The sequence below is a fragment of the Centrocercus urophasianus genome, unplaced genomic scaffold (genome assembly GCF_019232065.1).
Source record: "Centrocercus urophasianus isolate 14NV4802_14NV808 unplaced genomic scaffold, USGS_Curo_1.0 seq_20, whole genome shotgun sequence".
NCBI lineage: Eukaryota > Metazoa > Chordata > Aves > Galliformes > Phasianidae > Centrocercus > Centrocercus urophasianus.
Genome location: NW_024884756.1, coordinates 19859735 through 19882908, shown reverse-complemented (window position 1 = coordinate 19882908; position 23174 = coordinate 19859735). Strand labels below are relative to the sequence as shown.

The 23174-nt window shown below is 37.0% G+C and overlaps 2 protein-coding genes across 4 annotated transcripts in view; both read right to left on the bottom strand.

Annotated features, from left to right (window-relative positions):
* Positions 1–357, bottom strand: part of GRB14 (growth factor receptor bound protein 14) — a 66765-nt gene extending 66408 nt beyond the window's left edge. Inside the window, exon 1 of the mRNA XM_042822392.1 lies at positions 41–357. Within this exon, the coding sequence (XP_042678326.1) occupies positions 41–357 (317 nt within the window). The remainder of the gene's footprint in view (positions 1–40) is intronic.
* Positions 358–17397: 17040 nt separating this feature from the next.
* COBLL1 (cordon-bleu WH2 repeat protein like 1) overlaps positions 17398–23174 on the bottom strand; it is a 75250-nt gene continuing 69473 nt past the window's right edge. For all 3 annotated transcript variants that reach the window (XM_042822690.1, XM_042822691.1, XM_042822693.1), the window contains 2 exons: positions 21917–22102; positions 17398–18946 (listed from right to left, as the gene is read on the bottom strand). In XM_042822690.1, coding sequence (XP_042678624.1) covers positions 18860–18946; positions 21917–22102 — 273 coding nt within the window. In that variant the 3' untranslated portion in view covers positions 17398–18859. The remainder of the gene's footprint in view (positions 18947–21916; positions 22103–23174) is intronic.

Sequence of the window (23174 nt, the reverse complement as noted above, 5' to 3'; positions counted from 1 at the left end):
AGGAGAGGGGGGTAAGCGCCGCCCGGGCGGCGAGCCGTACCGAGCGCCTTCCCCGGCAAACACGTGCGCGGGCGGCGGCGGGGGCGGGCGGCCGCCGGCTCCGCGCCGCGGCGGGCAGGGGGAGGAGGCGGTGACCCGCGCCCTCCCGGCCGCCTCCTCCTTGGCGGCGGGACCGGGCGGCGCGGGCAGGTGCGCGGCCCTCGTGTCAGCTGCCCCCCTCAGGGCATCGGGACGGGCCGTCGCTGCGGGAGGGGGCGGCGTGCTGCCGAGCGGCGCCCGACGGCGGCGACGGCGCGGGGTACCGCCCGCCGCGGGGCTCGGCCTCCGCGCCTGGTCGCTGAGTAACGCTTCCTCCATCGGTGTCTGTGGCACCTCGGCCGCCCCTCGTGCCGCGGTGGGACCCGCCGCTGCTGCCGTCTGCGGGCAGCCTGTCCCGGCAGCGTTCTCAGTGCCTTGCAGGTCATTAACCGAGCTGCCCGATCCCTCTGTGAGGTCCGGAATTCACGATTACGCCTCGCAGAAATCCGGAGTGAGCGAAGCTGGGAAATGAAGCCGTTACCTTAAAGCCGAGCAGGCGGCTTGGGGAAAAGCTGCGTTCCCAGCTGGGCCGAGGGCGCGCGTTCGGCCTCAGCTTCCCCGGAGCAGAGCGGGAATGTTTGCTCCTCGTGAGGAAGCTCCGGCTCTGCTTCAGCTACACGCGATACCAACCATACCAACCAGCTCCACGGCTGTTCTTATCAGCGTTCATCCTATTACTCAATAAAAATACCCCCTCGCTGCGTGGAGAACAGTTTCACAGCATGAAGCGGAATGTGTAAAATCACATAAGCCATTGAATAGGATAGAAAGGTAAAATAATTCAGAGGTCGGGCTCAAGCCCTGGCAGAAACAGCTGTATGTAGAAACCTGATTTTCCTTAACTCGCTCAGAAGCAGAGCTGACATCTGACTGATGAGAATAGAGAGTGCTTTGGGATAAACATGTTTTTCTGTTTTCCTGAGCCCACTGAAGAAATTCCCACGCAGAAGCCAAAATTTTGAATTGGAGAAAGATGATATCTTTTTTTTTTTCCTGAAATAGAAGCAATAATCACAGTTTTCGTTTTAGCTGAGTTGCAGATGATTTTGCAGGATATTTTTTTTTCAATGAAACTAAGGATCCCTTGTCTTGAGAACAGTTCATTCTGTGTTCTGCTGACAGCAGAAGTGCAAGTGTGAGTTGATGGAGAATTCTTATATACAGAGACTGGCAAACAGATCCGGAATTTTACACTGTCAGATGATTGATTTGATTTGTTTGTTGCTTCCAAAGGGCTATCTTTTTATACATTTGCACAGGCCAGACTAATTCTGTCTAACTGATTCACTTGTAAATATGTATGTGGCATACAAAGCTTCACTTTCTTCAGAAGATTAGGAGGAAGGACAACTGTGTGTGTGTTCTGGTTGGAAAACTGGGCTCAGGAAGAGATAAGAGCCCTTCAAGCAGCTATCAGGATTTAAAAAGTTCAACCATGGAAGGAAAGTATGTTTTGAGGTTTTCGGCCTATTTGGACAATTTATTTTGTAGCTACAAATTGAGGTACATGGTAGATTTTTGTGCTTTAGGCTTCATCTCGTAATTATTTTTAAATGGAAAGCAAATAGAACAACACAATTAGAATATTATCAAATAAATATTTACTTGCTTCAAAATAACTTTGCTAGGTTTCTAATGAGTCACAGCAGCAAAAGAGCCCCTTGTATAAAAAGATTTTTTTAAAAATGAAATGCTGTTATAATTTCATTTGAATGTAGTAATTTAAGAATTCTTAAATTCTTCTTGTAGACCATCCTTGTGCCTTCTGCTTTCTGTGCACAAACAAGACAACGCAGTCATCACAAAGCTGAGGCACAGGAAGACCTAAGGGATTGCTTCAGCGTAGCATAGGAAGCATTGTGTAGATGAGAATGTGGGACTAGTTTTTTCTGACTTACTTTCTCCTTTTGAACAACTGTAAGAATAAGAGATATTGCCAGAGTTTGACTGAAGAGATCTGAGAGCATTTGACCTGCACTCTGTTTGAGAGTAACATTTTAATTCTCTCTTTGAACAAGAACAAACCCAGTAATTGACGAACAATTACTAGTGCTGGTAATAAAAGGCTAGCAGATTTCTGCTAAGTCCTAGCACCAGAATACTTCTTGAACTGTGTGAATTGGCTTCATTTTTGTCATGAACATACCTAAGCTGCCTAGTCTACTTTTTCATACTTAGAATGAGGGCTATTCTACTGCAGAAGCTAAGACATACATTTCCTCAAAGCCTAATTTCTGGGCATTCTTCAATCTTCAACTCAGTAGGTTTGTTTTCTCTCTAAAAAAATGTCAGTTTTTTATTATCCTAGTGAGATCCAGGTGTTTCTCAAGTAAAATTAAAAATACATCCTGAAAAACAGATTCAAGCTATTCAGTATGCACCCCACTTTCAGAAAATCAAGCTCTTCAGTTCTCAAAAGCCCATATGCTATTTAGAACCACAGCACTTGATTAATGTGATAAAATTACACCTTTAATTACAGTAAGCTTTCACAGGTATTACTGACAAAGTTTGAAAAATCCAAACTATCTGGTGATTATCTCTAAAAATTGTGAAGGATTTTTTTACTTCCCCCTTCCACATATTATCCCTTGTTTTAATCAAAGTATTTTGTCTGCTTTTTTTTTAAACTTGTCTAAAAAACGTGACTATAGTGTCTTAAAGATGGTTCTGCATAGAAAAACAGTACCACTCCTTTACACCATCTTCTGTCACAGTACCAATAGCAAAGAATTGTTTCTACTGAACCGACTAGGTTGAACCAACGTAAGTAGTTTTATTTTCCCAATACAAGGCTATGACCATGCTCAAGTCTTATCTCCCAGTGTAGTGTTTCCTCTACAAGCTCCATCTGTAATTTTTGTGACTTCATTGTATCAATGCACTCAGAATATGCTGAATACACATTAAGTTTTCTTCCTTGTGGTCCTGACATCAGGAACTGTGGTGGTGTCATTGCACCTTCTTGAGGTCTTTGGAAGCTCATTTTTAGCTTTGACGACTGGCCCATCTGTTTGGGCAGTACTTCAAGAGAGCCAAATTTATCCCGTAAACACTTGGAGATATCAGTAGTCAACTTTTTGGCAGTCATGCATAACTCTTTGAAAGTTTATCTGTGGTTGAATGTTTTGTAGGAGTTTTGTCTGTTGTTATAGCTGACATCGAATGTTAGGTTTAGAATTACTGCTAAAATGTGTATCTTTCATTGCAGATAAGGAAAAGGTTCCAAGGGATTAAATCAGTAATGCCGAGCCCAGTAGTTTCCAGAAGCTGCTATTCAAACTAATCTGAAACCTCCCTCCTCTATGCATGCTTGCACAAACCACAGCACAGTAATGCTTCCCCTGACTTAATGTTCTCCTTCTACACTTCTATCTAGAAGCAGATTTGTGCTGTGTCTTGTTACTTAGTTTGGGCTTGGGATTTTTCTCTATTGAAAAGTATGAATACTTAAGAGTACTTTTGTAAGAGCTTACGGGTGGATTTTACCTCTAGCTTTGACAACAGTGTTTGCTTTTTCAATAGCAAGTTCTGTGATTTCCTGTGACAGCTTTGACCTCAGACCAGAACATCTCCCTTCTGGAATGTCACCTTAAACAGCAACACATGAACAGAATTAAATTCATGGCAGGGTTTTGAGGATGATCAATCAAAATGAAATGAGATCTCATGATTTTAGAAATAGATCTTTGTAGCTAAATGCAAAAAATGAGGTTTGATATAGGTATGACTGGGTGTTATGCAGGGGCTGTCAGATGCAGGTCAGACAAAATGATATACCGGCTTCTGCTCCCTCAGTCTAAAGTTGTATGAAAACAATCATTCAGCAGCATCTATAATAGACTGTACACTAGCTGATGTGATTTGCACTGGCCAACCTTGAAAATCTTTAGGGCACAAAGTTCCATTCCAATTAGAACCGTGAAAGATCCAGGTGAATGTTGCATGTGGATGGATTACGTTGACTAAACCTTCATCTAACGGGTCTGAACCCAGTAGGCTACGTGTAGTCTTTTGGGTAGTTATGAATGGATGAACTGCATAATATACTGCCATGGTTATTTGTGGAAGAGAATTGTCAAGTGTCAGGGAACTAATGACACTGCCAAATGCTCGTAATTACAGTATCGCAGTGGAAGAAACAGTTTTATTTGAATACATTTCTCTGCTCCTATTATTCCCTTATCTATATCCGTGGGATAACTAATGTTTTCTTAGTGCCTCTGGAATAAATACAGTGAACAGTGAACAACTTTAAGTATCGCATAGCAGAGAAAATATGTAGTTAAATTTTAAAAGTAGTATTTCACATCAGTAGAGTATTACTGATACTTTTTGTATCCTCTTTTGTAGAATACCTTATACAAAGAGAGAACCCAATTTCTGGCCATATGTATCTTCAGAATGTTGTACGTAAACATATTCACTACAGAAGGAAGGCTGCATGTTACTATGCTATCTGAGACCATTTGTGTTAATCCGGAGCACAGAAATTCAGGTGAGGTGACATGTTGGGAGATCAGATTAAAGATCCTTTAACAGTAGTCATTATGTAGATGGGGAAACAAAATGCAAGCATTAAGTAAAACAAACAAAACAAAACCAAACCACCAAGGAATGTAGTGCTAAAAGGAGACCTTTTTACATGCAACCACACCACTCCTAAATCCCAGCCATTTGTGAGTTGCTGCCAAGGACTCTGAAGCAATAGTACAAAAGCTTACCTTCTGATACGCATGAGGGGAAAGGGAGATGAGGAGCTATTTGGGGCAAAATAATATATATATATATGGTCAGACTCACATAGGTTAGTATTTAAATTCTGCTATCAAAGTACAAGTTTGGTACAAGAAATATATAGTCAAAATGAATTATGTATTTTTGAAAAAAAAATGATGTACAGTGACTCATCTACCTAAATGCAAACTTCTACTAATTTAAATACCTATTCTACCTTGTCCTAGGGAGAGATGGGTTTCGTGTTCATCTGCTGTCATATGTGACAGCCCAGTATGTGTTTTAGCTATTCTTGGACACTAAATATGGCAGCAGACACTTGTGTTTAGGTGCCTAAATTTTACTTACATTGTTTCTTCTCTGCTTCTCCAACATGCAGCTTACAATATAGGTTGTCTATGAACTTATGAAACGAAATGAAATTCTACTGATTTTTTTCTTCAAAATTTTTTTCTTCAAGTCATTAGAATGACATAGCCCAGATTTGCACCCACAAATTTGCACCAGTCCTAACACAGCAAAAGCAATATTAAATCAACATACCTGTGCTTATGCAATTTAAAATGCTTTGAAAATGGGCTCTGGAATAGAAAGCTTGGCTGGACTTTAACTATGCAGAAATTACACCGCTCCCAAATAACAGAAAGTAAAACAAACAAACATTTATCTGACCAGCTGGGATTCCTGGTACTGCAAATATTGGATAGTATCTGCCACTATCTTAATACATCACCTGATAGGGCATTTAGGACTCTTTGTGATGAATAAATCCCCCAACATTAACACAAAGAAATGGTATTTGCTCTGTCTCAAAAGTTTTTCCAAGAAATCTATGTTCAGGGAGTATAGTATGGAATAAACCTTTAAAAAGAAACCTGCTGTTCATGTTTTAAAAGCATTGTGCTGAGTAATTGGAAGTTTTTACATTAAAAAGTTATTCATGCAAAATTTAGGAACACTATGTAACAACAACAATCTCATCACTTATTATGAACATAATTATAACAAAATCAGTACACCTAACATTTTAGTGCATTTTTTCCCTTCATTCAGGTGTGTAAGCATTTGCACCTTTATGTGCCCGAATGTCTTTAAAAACTAGCAGTAAGTAGGTATTTAGAGTATCTGACTTTATACATGATACCAGAGCAGTGAGGTGATTTAACACAGGGAGAGACACAGAACTCCAGAGTTCAACTAAAAGCAACTATGGCTCTTAGTGTTGACAGCCATTCCAGAAGAACTTTTTGTATCCTGTGACTACACTGGAAAACTAGGGAGAACTCCCTCCTGACTTAGGTAACTCAAATCTGACAGTGCAATTAATTTGCTAAGTGACTTTCAAAAGATCTAGTGGAATTTGTGGCTGAGCAAGGAATGCAAACTGCAAGTCCAAAATTAGTACTCTAGCAATCAGGCCATCCTCCTTTATAACTATAAAGGTTTCTTCTTTCTAAAAATAAAGAAGGCAAAATATATTAATACTTCAGTACTCCTGACAGTAATCTCTAAGGCTAGTCTAAAAGGTGATTCTGCACTGAGCTGCAGTGCTCTGGAGTTGTTCAGTAGCCACTCTATTTTAAAAGCCATTTTTTTTTTTTTTTTTTTTTAATAGTACTAATGTTAACATTGCAAATAGAAAAATTTTACAGGCCTCTGGCCAAGAAATCAGAAAAGCCAGATTGTGTCACTAAAATGTCCAAATCATTCAAACATATATACGTTACTCCGAAAGTAATGCCTCCTACTTATTTCCATGGAAACTAAAACAGTTACAAAGAGCACAATAACACTATTTGATAGAGCAAATTCTCAGCTACAAAACACTATTTTCCAACATAGTCTCCCCTATTATCTGTGCATTTCCAGCAGTGATGAACAAAAGCCTGCGTTCTGTACTCATAAAAATCTGCTTGCCCATCTGGAATGTGGTTTGTCTTTCATGTCACTGACACTGCCGTTGAAACACACCGCACACCACCTCACTGTACTCACATCTACTGTTTGGTCTCCAGAAATGTACAGCAAGCATCAGTGAATGTCAGTGGGTGCCATTTTTTCTGCATGGAAGAATTCATTGACACACCTTTGCTTCATACATACTTCCACGTCAGATGCCATTTTGTCAGACTGCCCCTCTGCTACATGGGTCACATAAAATGTAATAGAGTATTGGTGGAAAGGTTCAACCTCTGTTGCCATACCACCATCAACATCTGCCAACATAATAAAACAGGAGATATTATGTTGTGAGCAAACATAGTAAAACAGGAGGCATTACTTTCAGAACAGTCCTTAAACGTGGTGCATGTTAGGTACCTTGCCTAGATTCTTATTTACATTCTGTGAGCCTGCATGATTTTAGTGGGATAAGCTATTTTTCAGTATATCTGGAAGTAGCCCATTGTTACTGCATTCAGCACAAATGTAATGCAATCAGTGAATAGGGTTACTTTTTGCATGGGCTGTTTTGCTTCATTGCAACTTAGATTCAGGCAAAAATGGGTGTACAGTTTCCACAATATTTTGAGTTTCCATGAGCAACAAGAATTTACCATCTAAGTATGACACCAGTCTTCTTTCAAAGTGGCTTTAAAAGAAACATATATTCCAATCTCTTTTATTAGGATAGCATTTACAGAACATTTCTCCTTTTGCTTATTTGAAAGGAAAATTTACCACTAAGTAATTTGTTAAGACATTAAAAACCCATTTTCTACAGATAGTTTGGCTGCCTCTCAAGCAAGGATGTAGGCTTCTATTGCAACATATTGGGAGCTTTTAAAACCAAAGCAATTCATAATAAATTTATTCAAATTGACACATTTCTGGTTACAATGCCTTCATTATTTCTTCAGAGTTATGAAACATGAATTATATCATTGTAACCACAACACCAGTCAAGGAAATCTAATTTGCTGTGAAGTATGTTTGTGAAGTCACCATGTAGTCAAAGGCATACATTCCATCATTTTCTTGTAACATTTTTTATATTAATGTTTTTCCAATGAATATGGTATTACACCCTCATTACGTTTTATTTTCAAATACATTCTTACACAGCAGTCTCTAAACTATATATAACTACATAACAAATCAGAAATAATTATACCATTAAAATCTATTAGGTGTATACTGAAGTGTATTACAGATTTTTTTGTATATTTCAAACACTTTCTGTTTAAGCTGTATGTGTATTTTTTCATCATAGTTAGCTGACTAGCCAGTATTTTATTCAATTCAAATTAAATATTGCATGTTGAATTAAATTAGCACAGCATAAAATTCCCAAACCATGAGAACAGAATCATTGAAGTGATCAACATAAATGAAAAAAAAAAAGACATTTTAAAGCAAAATGAAAAGGTTCTCCATAAGTATTTTTTCTCTCTTAGACTTAATTTATTAAATTCTTCCAACAAAATGAAGCGATGTTTTTTTAAAGGAGCTGATAGCCTCTTTTACATCTTCCTGGATGGAAAGATTTTTTTTTTCTCTTTCACTTTGCTGTCAGAAATGAAAGCTTGAACAGCAACTATTAAAGGTCTGAATTTGCATTTTTCAGCAATCCGGAGAAATGAGAACAGCTATTGTTACGATCGTTATCATTATGAAGTTTTGTCCACACTTCTTCTAACAAAGCTGTTGGTCAGCTGTTTGTTAGATGCCTTTCCAGTTATCAGATTATCTCATAATAAATCGAAAAGACCACCAGATTAAAATGATAGCTTCATGTATTCACAAATGATAAATTCTCTATAAATGAATCAACTGGATGCAGTGCCTAATACTAGCAGCTAGTGTAGGAAGTTTGCAGAAGCTAGAAATACAGTGATGGACTTGTTTGTAAATAGCTGATAGGACTTTGTCTCCAAACCCTGTTCTCTTTCCACCAGTCTTCCTTGGTGAGGCACCTCTCAGAACTGAGAACTGACCTCTCAAGCTTAGTATTGAAGAGCTGAGTGAGGGAGAACGTTAAAAACACAATAGCTCTTAATAAAAACTTATTGGCCTGAAATACTTGTGAGGAGTAGCCTGGGAGAATAGAGTGCAAGATTCCTTCTGGAGTAGTGGGAGGCCTAGGCTACCTTTGCCAAAAATCAGACACATTCAGATCATTGTTTAACTGAGCTGAGTAAAATAGGCAACCCCAGCCTTTCTCTGTAAATGAATATCTACAGACCTGTCTTGGATTACCTGCAAAGCCAGTTCAAGCATAGATCCACTAAAATGGTGTCTCAGAAGCTTCTCTTCTATATAAGTACTTGACAGGAAAATATGAAAGCCAAGCAGGGGGTTACTGTTCCTACGGAAGTTTGAAGCATGATTAGGTGATTATTTTTCTTACACTTTTCCCTTACAAAGATTATTTACTTGGTTGTCTTTTTGTTTGTTTCTTTGTTTTTCTCTTGGGGATTAGATGTCTGTACATCCCTTGTCTGTAAAGATGGAGCCTTGCATGGCATCCTCTGGTAAGTCTCAGGCCTGTATAGCTGCAAAATCTGTTGCTTCAGCAGTACTGTGGAAGACTGCAGTGAAGGACTACAGCTGCAGACAGTCTTTTTGCCACTGGCCTTGTACTGAACCTTCACTGCAGGGCCTGGGCAGCAACTGCCCATGTTCAGTCCATTGCAGCGTAAAGCAGGAGAAATGAAGTGAGGTTTTGGATCCTCCCACTTTTATAATGCTTTGGAAATGAGAAAAGATTAAATTTCTCTGTAGAGGCTGGTAATCAAAACAGTGGGAATACTTCTTGTTTTTTTTTCCTTGTCCTGCACAGGACGCCATATATAAGCTCAGACAGATACTGAGAGAAAAGTTGAAAGACAGCATCTACATTTTCTGTACATTCCTTCCCTCTTTGTCTGCTGGTATGATCACACTCCCAAAGCTCTTGGTCTACCTTGCTGTACTCTATATGCAGACTGAGTAAGGGATGTACTAGAAGGGCCTCCCAAGAGGAGTGAACTCTGAGTCTGCTGAATGAAGGTGATATGCCACGGTAGTGGCAGTAATCATATAGAACAACTGAGGTATTGCCATTATTTCCAGAGTTCAGAGAGTGAATACTTTTCCAGTGTCCAGTTGCTGCATAACTAAGGAAAAAGAAGTAATCTAACAGGTACTGTAATTTGTTTTCATATTGGGATTCCATTTTTCAGAGATAATAGAATATATCAAATTTTGACCCTTTGCAAACAGGCTTCAACAAATTAACTGTTGAGTAAAAAACTGAATATTTACAGTGTAATTTCTCACTGGAATGAAGACTCAATTAGAGTCTCAATGATTTACTAAAGACATTTTAAACATAATGTCCAAATAATGCTACATAAATTAAACATGATGTAATTGAGTGAACCGCTAAGTGGCTCATCACTGTTGATTCATGTGGAAATCACGCAAATTTTACTGATCATTATGCATTCATTCAGTATTAATACAGATACCACATGTGCTTTCAAAGTGATTCCATTGTTACTCAGCATTCATTAAGTTTTAATGTACCATTAAGAAGTTATCAAAAGACTCATCTAAAAATAACACCACAAAGGTAGTTCATTTAAAGACAGTTAAAGAAGCATAATTCACTTTAATATTGAAATACAAATTAAATCAGTAATGAATCAGCAGAAAAAAATTTAGGCTGTTTAATTGCAAATAAGACCAGAAAAAATATTTGAAGTAAAAGCATTCTCCATGTTCCAGATTTCTGGACAGCTAGCAACATTTCTATGCAAAAGTGATCATGCAGATAAGCACATGGCCTTCCTTCAACTGATGCTGTACACTAACCTTCAGTATAGTCATTCACTACAGTGGAAATACTATTTTTAAAAAGAGAAGAGTACAAATTATGGCCAGATTACCTATCATATTCAGTTTGTTGGATGGGGAGCAAAAAGAGACGAGAAAACCAGAGCAATGTTAGTAGCTTGTGCAAAGCACCCTCTTTTTTCCATTTTTTGCCTGCTAGGCCTCACATTCTGCTAGCAAAATGTTTTTTCACAAGTGAACTCTAACATGTAAGCACAGGTCGGTCAGTCTCACCTCAGTGCTTGGCAAATTCATGGAGCAGACCCTCCCGAAAACTATATTAAGGCACATGAAAAACAAAGGTGATTGGTGACAGCCGACATGGCTTCACTAAGGGCAAATCATGCCTGACAAATTTAGTGACCTTCTGTAATGCCATTACAGGATTGGATAAGAGATCAACTGATGCCATCCACCTGGAGTTGTGCAAAACATTCGACATATAAGCACATGACATCCTTGTCCTTAAAGGATTTCAGAAGGTGAATAATCACCTTCATGCAATTCCTGCATGAAATAGGGTCAACAGAAATTTCCATCAGAAAAATTGATTGAAAACTCTTATGTGAAGGTGGTACATATTAGTCAAAGGGATGTCCTTATTCTAAGTTGGAGCTAATGAACAACTATCACAGTAAACCGAGCAACGTACATACCATAACCTTAAGTTTTTAAATATTTTGTTCACTGGCTAGATGAAAAGACCATCTTTGAATCAGATGATCACAGCTGTGACTAAATATGACTTAGCAAGTTCCAGTTCAACTAGATACATAGCAATTTAGAACCATTACGTGGAACTATCTCTCATAAACTGTTGATCTTGGAAGGAGACAAATGTATCCTACAAGTCGCTCATTATAGAAAATAGCCTTCTTTCATTATTTGCCTTAGAAACACGCAATTGTTAGCTTCCCTCAAACAAGGAAAAGCCTCACCTAAAAACTGTGCTGTACATCCATGCCACAACAAATACCATGATATGAGAAATCACCCTTGTGATTTCTTGTGAACCACTTATTGTACATGAAGACATGCATGGCACAAACAGACTGAATCGGGACTGGTGATCAATGCCTCTTTCGGTGAAAGAATGAGAAAGGATAAAAGCCAGAAAGTGGAAGTTTACAACAAACAAACAATTCTCCAGTTAACACGTGGTTAAGGTAAGTCACTGCTCAAAGTTTACAAGAGTTGAAATAATGAATAACCAATTCTTGATCAAGAAAGCTTATTTAGGCCTATGAAGTACATAGAAGTAATTTTCACTGTGGAATTATCTGAGCTAAGAACTGTTGAGATCATAGCTAAAGTAATTATTCTATGTGTGTGCTATAATCTTATGCTTTTCCCTAAGTATCAGTTTTGATCCTTGTGAAGAGCCAAGAAATAGGCTTTGCAAACATTCAGTTTGACCCATACAGCTTTTATTCTTCAAAGTTGAAGCAGTTTATTGCTTGAAGATAGCACTGTTACCACCTGCTCTGGTGGAGCAACTTTTGTGTGTGAAACATGGTTATGTCATTCTAACCATACTTCTTTCTTTAAATAAAAAACAAAAACAAAAACAAAAACAAAAAAACATTAAACCAACACTATTTCTTTAATCTTGATTAGTTACATTATCTGAAGATCCTACAGTTCTTGTTCTATTCTCCTGCTTACCCAAATTGCTTAACACTTCCAGGTTATCAATCTGAAATATCTGCTTTTTATCAGGTTTTTCTTTGTTTGTTTTTCCTTTCTGAGACAGAATTGTTCTTGCTGGATTCAAGCTTGAGGTCTGCTATACTGCTTTCCCTCCTGATTAGTAGTGCTAATTAGCAGTGCCTACTGATCAGTAGGCAACTAACATTTCCCATCTTCACCAAATTCTGTTACTGAATGAATGTAGTAGTTTCTGCAGCTGGCAACAGCTCCTCCTGCCCAAATTTACTGTTGAAGAATTAACCTTATCAGTACTACAGCTTTTGAAAAGGGTTAACAGCACACCCATCCTTGAAGTGAGGCACCTGACCACGTAAGCGCTTGGATGTCCATTTTTCTTCCAGTCCTCTACAATTTAAAAGGAAGTAATATGTGATCCACTTCTTCACCTTTGTTTTACCCTCTTTGCATCACACAGGCATTGGAGTTTAGAACTGCAGCAGTTTAGCACGCTGTAGGGGCTTGCTTTGTATGTGAACATTATAAATGCAAGTGTACCCCTGATGTGGTCCATATCTGTGTGTCTCAGTAAGTTTCAGATTCCAGAAAGCATTTAACTGACTTGCAGCATTTGAAGAAATTGAATAGTTTCTGCTGACCAGATCAATCATGTTTAGCCAAAGTGACCAAATGCATCTCTCTCCACATTTCTGTTTAGTTCAAACGTTTCATTTAGAAAATTGCCACTGATATTACAGAAGATGATTTTCACTTTCTGTTAAATCAGAGAGAAATTTATTTCACAGTTGCTTAAGGATTTATGTTTTTGTTCTTACTTCACCTTTTCAGTGTAGCCATTGAGTCTTAGTTCTTGCTCAGGAGCATACATTAAAGTAGAAGAGAGGAAACATACAGGCAAACATACAACCAGCTGGGGGGAAACAAAGTTGACTCCAATAGTAGCCTATTCATTATTTTTGTCAGTAGAAATATATCAACCATTAAGAAGTCTGCTAGTGGTTAATGTGCAGTAGCACTAGTACACTAAGTACACTAGCACTTGGCAAGTAGCCACCGTTGGCCAGATTTATACAGCAATTTCTGCAGCTGCAGCTTCTGTGGTCTTAGATCTCCCCCTGCACTGAGATTGGCATCAATTCTTTACCCCATGGATGTTCAGTATTGCATAAGAAGGCCCATTATTTAAAATTCCTGTTCTTGTATTTTATCACATTTCAAAATTAATTTCTATGCACTCTGCTGTGTTACTGTGTTCTTAACTGCTCTGGCTATGATGATATTAAATATCACAAGCTAAGCAAGGTCAGTCCAGCTTAGTACTCAGAGCAAAAGCTTCACGCAAGCATGTTTACCCTCTGTGTGATACAAGAGAGATTGCTTTGAAGACAAAAATAGGAGGTCTAAGAGGTCTGTTCACATGATGTGACAATTTTAGTTATGCGGAGGTGAAAGCCTCAGCTCTCCAGAGAAACTGTATTCTAAATAATTGTATTTTCCATATCTTTCAACATCTGCAAAAGATTCATCTATGTCATTTTAGTGCTACAGTCTACACCCGACAGATACGTACAAAACACTTACCTACAACCACATCTCAGTTTCAGTGTTTCAAACCAGTGGAATCCTTATCTGAAAGTAAAGGCTATCAGCCAGTAGGCTTCTTTAAAGCCCTCACATAACCTATGTTCCATGTTTTCTCCTTTGGACCTCCGTATGAAATTATTTCAATTAGCAAAATTCTCTAATGAGCACATTGATGTAAAAAAAAAAATGCACTATTCTTTTTTCCATTCTTACCTATTAGAATTTAAATATCTGAATGCTACATGAAAGTAAGATACTATTTTAAACCACCAAACCTTATGCAGTAATATAACCTCATGCAGTAATCTCTGCATCAAGCTTATGATTTATGATCTTCACATATACAGTATAATGACTAATTCAAAGTTTTTTTGTGGGAAGTTGCTTTAATGGTTAATTTTTCTCTCTTGTTAGAAATGTTGACCTTCTTATGCGAGTCTTAGAGCTTTGACTCCCATTAGTGTCAGCAGCACACTAATTCATAAATCAGAGCAGGCTTAAATTTACACCTAAGAAATGAACAGAGACAGCTGTAAAGGAGTGATGACTCTAGTAAAAGAGAAACAGCTTAATATTTCAAGAATCACTGACCCAGTATAGACATCCTTAGGTGCTGTCCTAGTTTATTTAGCAAGAATGTCTAATCAAAGCCCCTGTGTACCTTAAGTGACATTATTTCATTAATTAATAATCTGATTAGTCCTCCCGACAGCATACTGTGAGACATTCAGGGATCCTTCACACTCGAAGATGTGAAAATATCTTATCAATTGCACATTTGTTCAACAGTTAAGTTCAATATGAAATTCAGATATGAAGGAAATTTGCAGAGAATTGTAAAACGGCAATGCACCATTGCTTTGACATCACGTGAACACAGCAACAGTAAAAACAGAACCCCTTATACTGACAATTGCCCTATTTTTAAAGTTTAAACGGAAACCTTCTCATCTTTGAAGACTAAGGGAATACTTAATGAACATTTCTTAGCACACAACAAATTTTCATCTTCACAGTAAACTGAATTACAGGAGACTTCTGCAGGTTTATAGTTCACTTAACTCAGTGCAACTAGATACCACAGCTGCATAAAAATGCAGACAAATCAGATGGTTAAATTGATAAGTGTTTGATAGATATGTAAATACTTTTGAATATTCAGGTGATGATCTGTCTCCAGTTTTTGACACTAAATTACTAAGGGAATATAATATTTAATTCATACATGGCACACAGGTATACTATGAAGAATCATGCCAATGCAATGAAATTAAAATAATAGTTAAGGCTTTGCATTTTAGATATTTCAGTTTATTCTCTCCAAGGAGAAGGACCAAGGGAAAGGTCAATCAGCAAGCTATGTTTTTCTGGAGGAGTTCAAACTGATCTTAAAGCTTCCCCTTCCTCATCAAGAACTCCGTCACCTTTTACTGAGTAACACTTGGGTCACTAAAACTAGCAAAATCTCTTCTTATATTTCCCAATTCAGTTATACGTAGGTTGCTCTTAAACTAATGCCTTAACTTATTTCCATGGAAAATACAACAGATACAAAAGCACAATAGCACTGCTTGATGGAGCAAATTCTCAGCTACAAAACATTACTTTTTAACATAATCACCACCATTAGTTATGCGTTTTCACCAGTGATGAACATCCATTGCCAAGCATGTGTGATCACAAGCCTCATGGTCCATATCCACATCATTTTAATGACTGATGGTATTCCTTTATCTTAGAGATCTTCATGCTATATGGTACCATGTAGTATCAAATCACAAGTAGTGAGCAAAAACTAGGGCACTGATTAGTAAATGTATTTCCTAGAATAGCAGCATCCAGTGGTTTAACATCTTTCAGCTGCAAATATGAGAGCTCTTCTCTTGGCCTCAAGGCCTCTAGTCACCACTGATAATTTCCAAGTATTCTCTGGTGATGAATTAAGCTCTCCCATCAAAACAGTTTCCCTTTTCCAGGTAGCTCTTAATTGTATTAATTAAAGCAGTTGTCTTGATTTTATTCCTCTGCAGAGTGAATAAAAGAATAAACTTTAATAACTAAAATATTTGTTTTAACTACTAGTTTTTCTCCCAGCCATCCATTATTTACAAAGCCTTAAAGGCAGAATCAGAGCAAGATCCTCTTATGCTATACAGTATCTGCTGTTTCGTGATGAAAGAAAATTGTATGTCTTTACTAGGGTCTGTTATTTTGTCCATACAATTATACTGACATAATATTTACTGCAGAGTTCTTCATTTTCTTCCCCTAACATTTTGTTTACTGTTCAAAAGCAGCAAAAGGTATGAGAAATAGTTGCCTTGTGTTGGAAAACATCTCTAGTACCATTCCCCAAACTAAGTATTTTTGGGCCAAAACAAAAACATAGATATTTTCCATGCACATAAGTCATCCACAACAAAAATTTACTTCTGCCAAGCTTAGGCTTGCTGTTGCTAGAAAAACTTGCTTTATTACTTAAGAAGATGTTTTCTTGTTTGAACAATTAACAAACACATCAAGTTAATCACCAAGAGTTTTAATAGAAGAGTTTAAGAAAAAAATGCATCTCTAGCAATGTAATAGCAAAATATTAAAATCTCTTACACATATGCTGGAAAAGGGAGAAAGGGAAAGTTTTGCTAAGCAATCTTGCCAGCTAGTAACAGAAAACTGTATTGACAAATTTCACAGTACTGCTGCATGTAGACATTTAAGCCAATTACCAAGCAAGTTCAGTTACACAGATGAGAAACCCTACAATTAAGGAAAGATGTTTTTAGTCTTAATCTCTATTACATACAAATTTGTTTGCCTTCAGGAGTTCACATCAAAGGGCAGCATAATTTTAACATGGAAGTGAGAAATACAATAGTAGTACAGTAGCCAAATGCAAATAAAAGAACAACAAAGCAAGGTTATTTAATCTTTCCCAAAACCCAGAATGTTTGGACTCCACACACTTGGTTGAAATAATGAACTATCATGTAGTCTACAGATGGAGATTACATTGCAGAAAATAAGATTTAGTCACCTCCAGCAGAGAAAACAAAAGTTTGAGAGCAAGTATGTAACCCTCTCCCACCCAAGATACAAACAACTACTTTGCAGTGCAACCTCTCTGTGCCAGTTACAGATCAGCGTGTTGTACAGGAATGCTTAAAAAACGGAATTCAAATATCACAACAAACACAGATGCTTTGTAGATTGCTAGGAATGTGTTACCATCTTCAAGACTGTCCCTCAAGACAAAGAAATCTAGAAAGTACAACCCAGTTAGATGCTACAAAGCAATTACCTCTTCTATCTCAATAATTTCAAGTGAAAGATGAAGCGGCGTTTTACAGACAGATCCCAAAACAGGTCTTTTGAACTACCATGTAAGGTTTCTCCTTGGAATCAGCCCTTAACTGGAGGCAAGAACTGGGAGGAAAAGGAAGTGGTGGCAAGCACTGACAGAGGACTAAGCTGTAGGTATGAAAATACAAGAGAACAGCAGCGAACACATGTTCATCAGTTCTCTTTATGAACTTTATTCACTAAAATCTTCGAAGGGTTTCAGCATTAGGTTAACACTGTTTTACTTGTGATCAGTAATTGAGCCTGTATTAGAAAAGTAATGGGATTTCTGACATTATTGCACAAAAACCTGGCAGCAAACCACCAACAACCTGTTGAAATGCACATACAGATCAGTTTCTGAAAATGAGTTATACAGTGACTCAAAAGTATAAAATAAATATGTTGATAAAGAATAGAAACTAAATATAATTATTTTTATTTAAATCAAATCCAACAAGAAAATATTTTAATATGGCAAATATCCCAGCTGCATATCCATAATCTAGCTATTTCATCATGAACGTGACCCAATATCCACTCTCCCAAAAAGTCTCATCTTGACAAGAAATGCAAAATAGATAAAATATAATAGGAAACATTTTCTTTTTATATATTTATATATATATATTCATTCCAATTTTGGTATTTAACGCTTAGTCTCTATAAATAGAAGCTCTCTGACACAAGAATGCTTTATAAGTGTATTATCATGCTGTTTTAAGATTAAAATATTTTATATGAACAAGTGCAAAGTTCATTCTTATTCAAATATCCAATTATACATTTTTAAAATTTCATTAAGTATCAAAATTGGAATTTGCATTTTATCCATAAGTGACTGTATACTGATGAACATTTAAAAATATATCTAGTTCACAAAAGGTGTTGTTCATCTGAGTGCTAGGGAAACAGTATATACAATTACTCAAAGAGAAGATTAGAAACATCATGTAGTGCTACTGTTAAGAAAAGTTTAAGTAGTACAAAAATTGCCAATAATTTATGCCCTGATATTTTTTTTTTCTTTTAATATATCCTACCAGGAAAAAATTCAAGGAGATTTAAAACCAAAATAGTTATCCCAACTACATCAGCTGCAGAAACAAAATCTTTCTCTTTTTTTTTTTTTTTTTTTTTTTTTTTAAAGAGAAACAAAAGTATCACATATAGTTTATCACATATAGTTTTCTACTAATTACAAATTTAATTTAACAAAGTAATATGGAGGCAGCATGTGGTAGATTTAAATTCATACAATCTGTTAAAGTAATATGCAACTGAAAATTAATGATCTAAAATCCTTAGATTGCTTTAAATGTGTAATTTCAGCATACTGCTACATTTGTTCTGTCTTGAAGGCTGAAATCAACAAATTTTTGACATTCATTCCCACATATGCAGAGCTCATCTGCACCTTCTCTTAAACCTTTTTAGCAGCATAATCAGCTTTATATAGAGAAAATTATTACCATAATTTACATATTCTAATAATCTTTTCCAAGGCATCAAAGGAACCCAGTGTCATATTCCTATACCAACTGATAAAAATATACTAATCACTTTCAAAAACTGGTAGTTACTGTTAGGGTGGCCTATGAAGCAGCAGTAAAGTGCAAAATATTGGGTACAATATCTAGTGATTCGCTTTCGCTTCTGTGGAATACAAATGGTTACTCCTGGCTCTCCCATGGACAGATACAGCATTTGATGGAGGACCAACCTGAATGGAGGGAAAAAAGAGAAAAAGGAAATATTAACCTGACTTTTAACATGCTTCTGTCTGGAGTGTGTTACAGGGTATTAATTTAAGAAAAGTGCGATACTGTTCCTTCAGTTAGTGCTCTTCTCACACAATGAACCATCTCCTACATCATCTCTGAACAAAGCACATATATGCTGCAGAAGTAGGATTAAATGTTTTTAAGTAATTTCAAACACTTCTGTCAAAAACTTCAGTGCATAACTATTAAAAACATGTAAATTTTTGTCAATCTCCAGACCTGGTTGAAAAGAAATATATGAAAAAATCATTCAAAACAAATATTTTAAATAAAATATTGAATAGAACTGATTTTTAACAAAATCTGACAGTCATTTATGACATAGGAATGTTTCTTGGAGCAAACAACTTTAAGGATAGATAGCAAAGATCTGCTTTTCACTGTAGCTGCATAAACCAGTAACTCCAGTTGGAGTTAATGAGAGCCATGTGAGCAGCATACCACAGCACGGAATTTACTAAACAAAATGAAAACATTTTGAAGAGGAAAATAGTTAAAAAGAAACCTCAGTTGACCCATTTTAGGTTAGTAATTACTGAGGGTCCTATTCAACGTAAAAGGACAGAAACACAAAAGGCCACAGATCTTGGCGTTGCATACTGACAACTTATTAAGTAAAACAGAAAAAAGAGGATTTGGATAGTGGTGCCAGCTTCCCCCCCACTTTTTACTAAATGACTCCCTCATAGAGCTGAAAGAATAGAGAATATGTTGAGAGGTAAATACAGAAGCAGGCACCTGACAGATCTTTCCCCACTTTTTTTTTTTTGCTTTCTACATTACAGCATGCTTTTATTCATGCTCACAGCCTTTCATTCTAATTGGTTTTCCTGTCTTTACCCCCAGTCTCTACAGATGCTACATGGGGAAAGAACATCTCCCACTCACAGGAGAATGAGAGAGGGACAGGGGAAGAGAGTTTTTAGTCATCGCTTCGCTCTTCGTAACGCCATACACACATGTACGACTGGTAAGGACTATGTGGGTCAAAGATACACTGAAAAATCTCTATTAGAAAATAATGAACAACCATATCACTTTTTTTTTTGTCTTTAGTATGTTCGGTAACAACAGATTTCTTGAATTCTGAAAAGCACTTCACAAATTTATTTTTAAAATACTTGCGAGTTACTGTGTAGCCTGCAGATATTTCCCATAGAATCATAAAACAAAGTTATACACTATGCAAAATAAATAAAAGTATTATTCACAGTGTCATTGGAAAAAATACCTTAATAAAAATGCTTGAAAATACATGAGCTGCTCTGAAAGCAATGCCTCCTATTTTATTACATTGGCTCATAATATCAGAGGCAGATGGTGGTGGTACGGTTGAGACATTTTGTTGTCACGTGACAGATAGCAGCAGAGGGGCAGTCTGATGTGAAAGTGCACATGAAGCAGAGGTGTATCATTAAAATCTTCCTCACAGAAAAAATGGCATCTATTGACATTCATCAACTTGCTGAACATTTATGGAGACCAACAGTGGATGCGAGCACAGTGAGGTTGTGGGTACTGCATTTCAGCAAGTAGTGACAGTGGGTCTCCTCCACTGGTGCAGATTATTACGAGCATAGCTTTATAGGCTCCTGTTCATTGCTGGTGAAAACATATAGATAATGGTTGTACTTATGTTGAAAAATAGAGTTTTGTAGATGAGAATTTGTTCTATTAGATACTATTACTGTGTTCTTTGTATCTATTGTAGTTTCCATTGAAATAAATAGAAGGCATTACTTTCAGAGTGGCCTACATGTATTTGTGCAATCAAATAGGTATAGAAAAAAAAAAATCAGATGAAACAGAGAGACATGACCTTTTAAGCTCCTCTGAACAATACAGTATTTGCTTCATCTGAACCTGTTTTTAAAGTGGCTTGTGGTTAGTGATATACAGAGGTTAGAAACAACACTCAGCGCATTATGTAGCACTCTTACCGACTACTAGTTAAGCATGCTTACCTAGCTGTGGACAAACTATGCATTTTTATAACCTTTGTAGGAAACAATTTTCCTATTCAGCATAGAAATACCAGGAAATCTGTGTCAGAGAGACTGTTGCAGTGCAATGCTGAATCAAAATCTCAGGTATTTAAAACAGGCGATTCCAATATCTACCCATCAACTGACATATTTTGATCTTAGGGGAAATAAAAATTTCAATTAACAATAATTTTAAAATACCCTCACATCCACTCACAACACTTCACTTGCTTTTATTCAAGTTTCAAGTGGGAAAGGGAAGGAAAACAAAACCTACTGAGTTACTTAAGTTTCTGCAATGAGAAGTTATTCTTCAATACAGAATGCAAAATATTAATGCTGAGTCAAGAGAGTTTTGTGTGAGACTATCATTAAATTGTCTGGTTACAAATCTAAAACAATAGATTTTTAAAGTCTGCACTATTTTACCCTGTGAGAGTGCATCTTAGGAGGCAGAAACCAAGCATCATTTTTTACCTGAGGGAGTGAAGGAAAACAGTCCTACCAGGACTATCGACAAAATATTGAGAAATCTCTTACTAATGATGCCAAGCAGGAGGCTTGAAATACATTTACTAAGAATTAGGGAACTGATATAGTCTAATAACTAGAAAAAACAAATATTCAAAACTTCTATCTACCTGACTAGAAAAGACTGCAGCTGAGTCTAGGATGAAGCTGCTTAGCATGTGCTTAAAATCATATATTTGTGCTATCTGAATATATGAACATACAAAGCTGTGTATACATTCACCAGTTCATTCTGCAAAACTGAACTCTCCTCCCACCTCCCTTCCCATTAAGAGACCCCATTCATAGCACTTCATGTCCAAGCTAACTGCATTTAGTGTCAGGCATTAATATGGTAATCTTGAAGGATACACCATGAGTTCATTGTTATGGATGCAATGATGGAAAACCCACCCTTTTCAATCTGGCAGCGGCTTCTCCAGAGCGGATTGCAGCCAGCAAGCTCTGGTGGATCTGTTCTGGGTCAGAGCGCTGGACTGGCATTGAGGTTTGTCTCATAATGACAGGGCGTGAGTGGTCAGCTGAAGCACCTGACTGTGCCTGAATCTGTTGCTCATTATTGCTTACACTGCTGCTTTTCTAGAAACAGAGGAAGTGAGAAGGACAAAAACAAACAAACAAACAAACAAACATCCTTTAATGTTCATTAGCTAATTAGCAGCAAGGAAAAAACTAAGTCAACTCACATGAAGTCACATATCAAACTGTGCCACTATAATATTTGCTTTGTTCAAGCTCTCAGGTATTAGCCACATTTCTACTATAGCTCTGGGAACAGATCTTCAATTTAGCAGCAACAAAAAAGATATAAGCCAAAGGAACTTACAAAACTTATTAAAATGATGAAGTAATTCCTTCAAGATGAGCATGTGATACCACAAAGTGATATGATATGGAAAAAACATTCCAAAAGGAAACATAAATATAAAAATAATAAATCAAGCACTCAAAAAACCCATGATTTTATAACTTGAAATTATATCTCAAGTAAATAGGAAAATATTCAAGCATTACAACTGGTTGAGATCCATTGGGGTTTTTTTGTTTTTTGGTTTTTTTTTTTTGTTTTTGTTGTTGTTGTTGTTGTTGTTGTTGTTTTCCTGATGACTTGACAGGCTTTTACTCCAAAATGTCACCACCTAAATTTAGGTCCCTTGACACCACACTGTAGCATAATTAAGCACTGCTTGAAAATTGAAATTTCTAACAAAGATCAGTTATAAAGTATTCCCAGATAAGTGCCATAATCACCACAACATTTATTTTACTAATGCATTTGTATGAAAAATCTAAATTTGACATAAAACATCCCAGAAGAAGCCACTCTGGAAAGTTTGTCAACATGTTTTGAACCGCAAGCAGAGAGGAAGAAAAGCATTACTGTATTTTGAATCTACCAAACAAAGATTAGCCTCTAACTTCCATACCTGAAGAAAATGGTCATTATAAAAACAGAGTTTCGAATAGTACTGCTTCTTGTCAGAATACTGCAGAACTGTACAGAATATGCAAGACAGCCAGCATCTACACATCACAGATTTATGGATGTGTCAAGCTCCCAGAACAGCTCGAAATGGCTCTCTGAATTATGGTATATTTCCATCTACACATTTGCAACATTAATACCTTAGTGGATTTTTATGACTTTTTT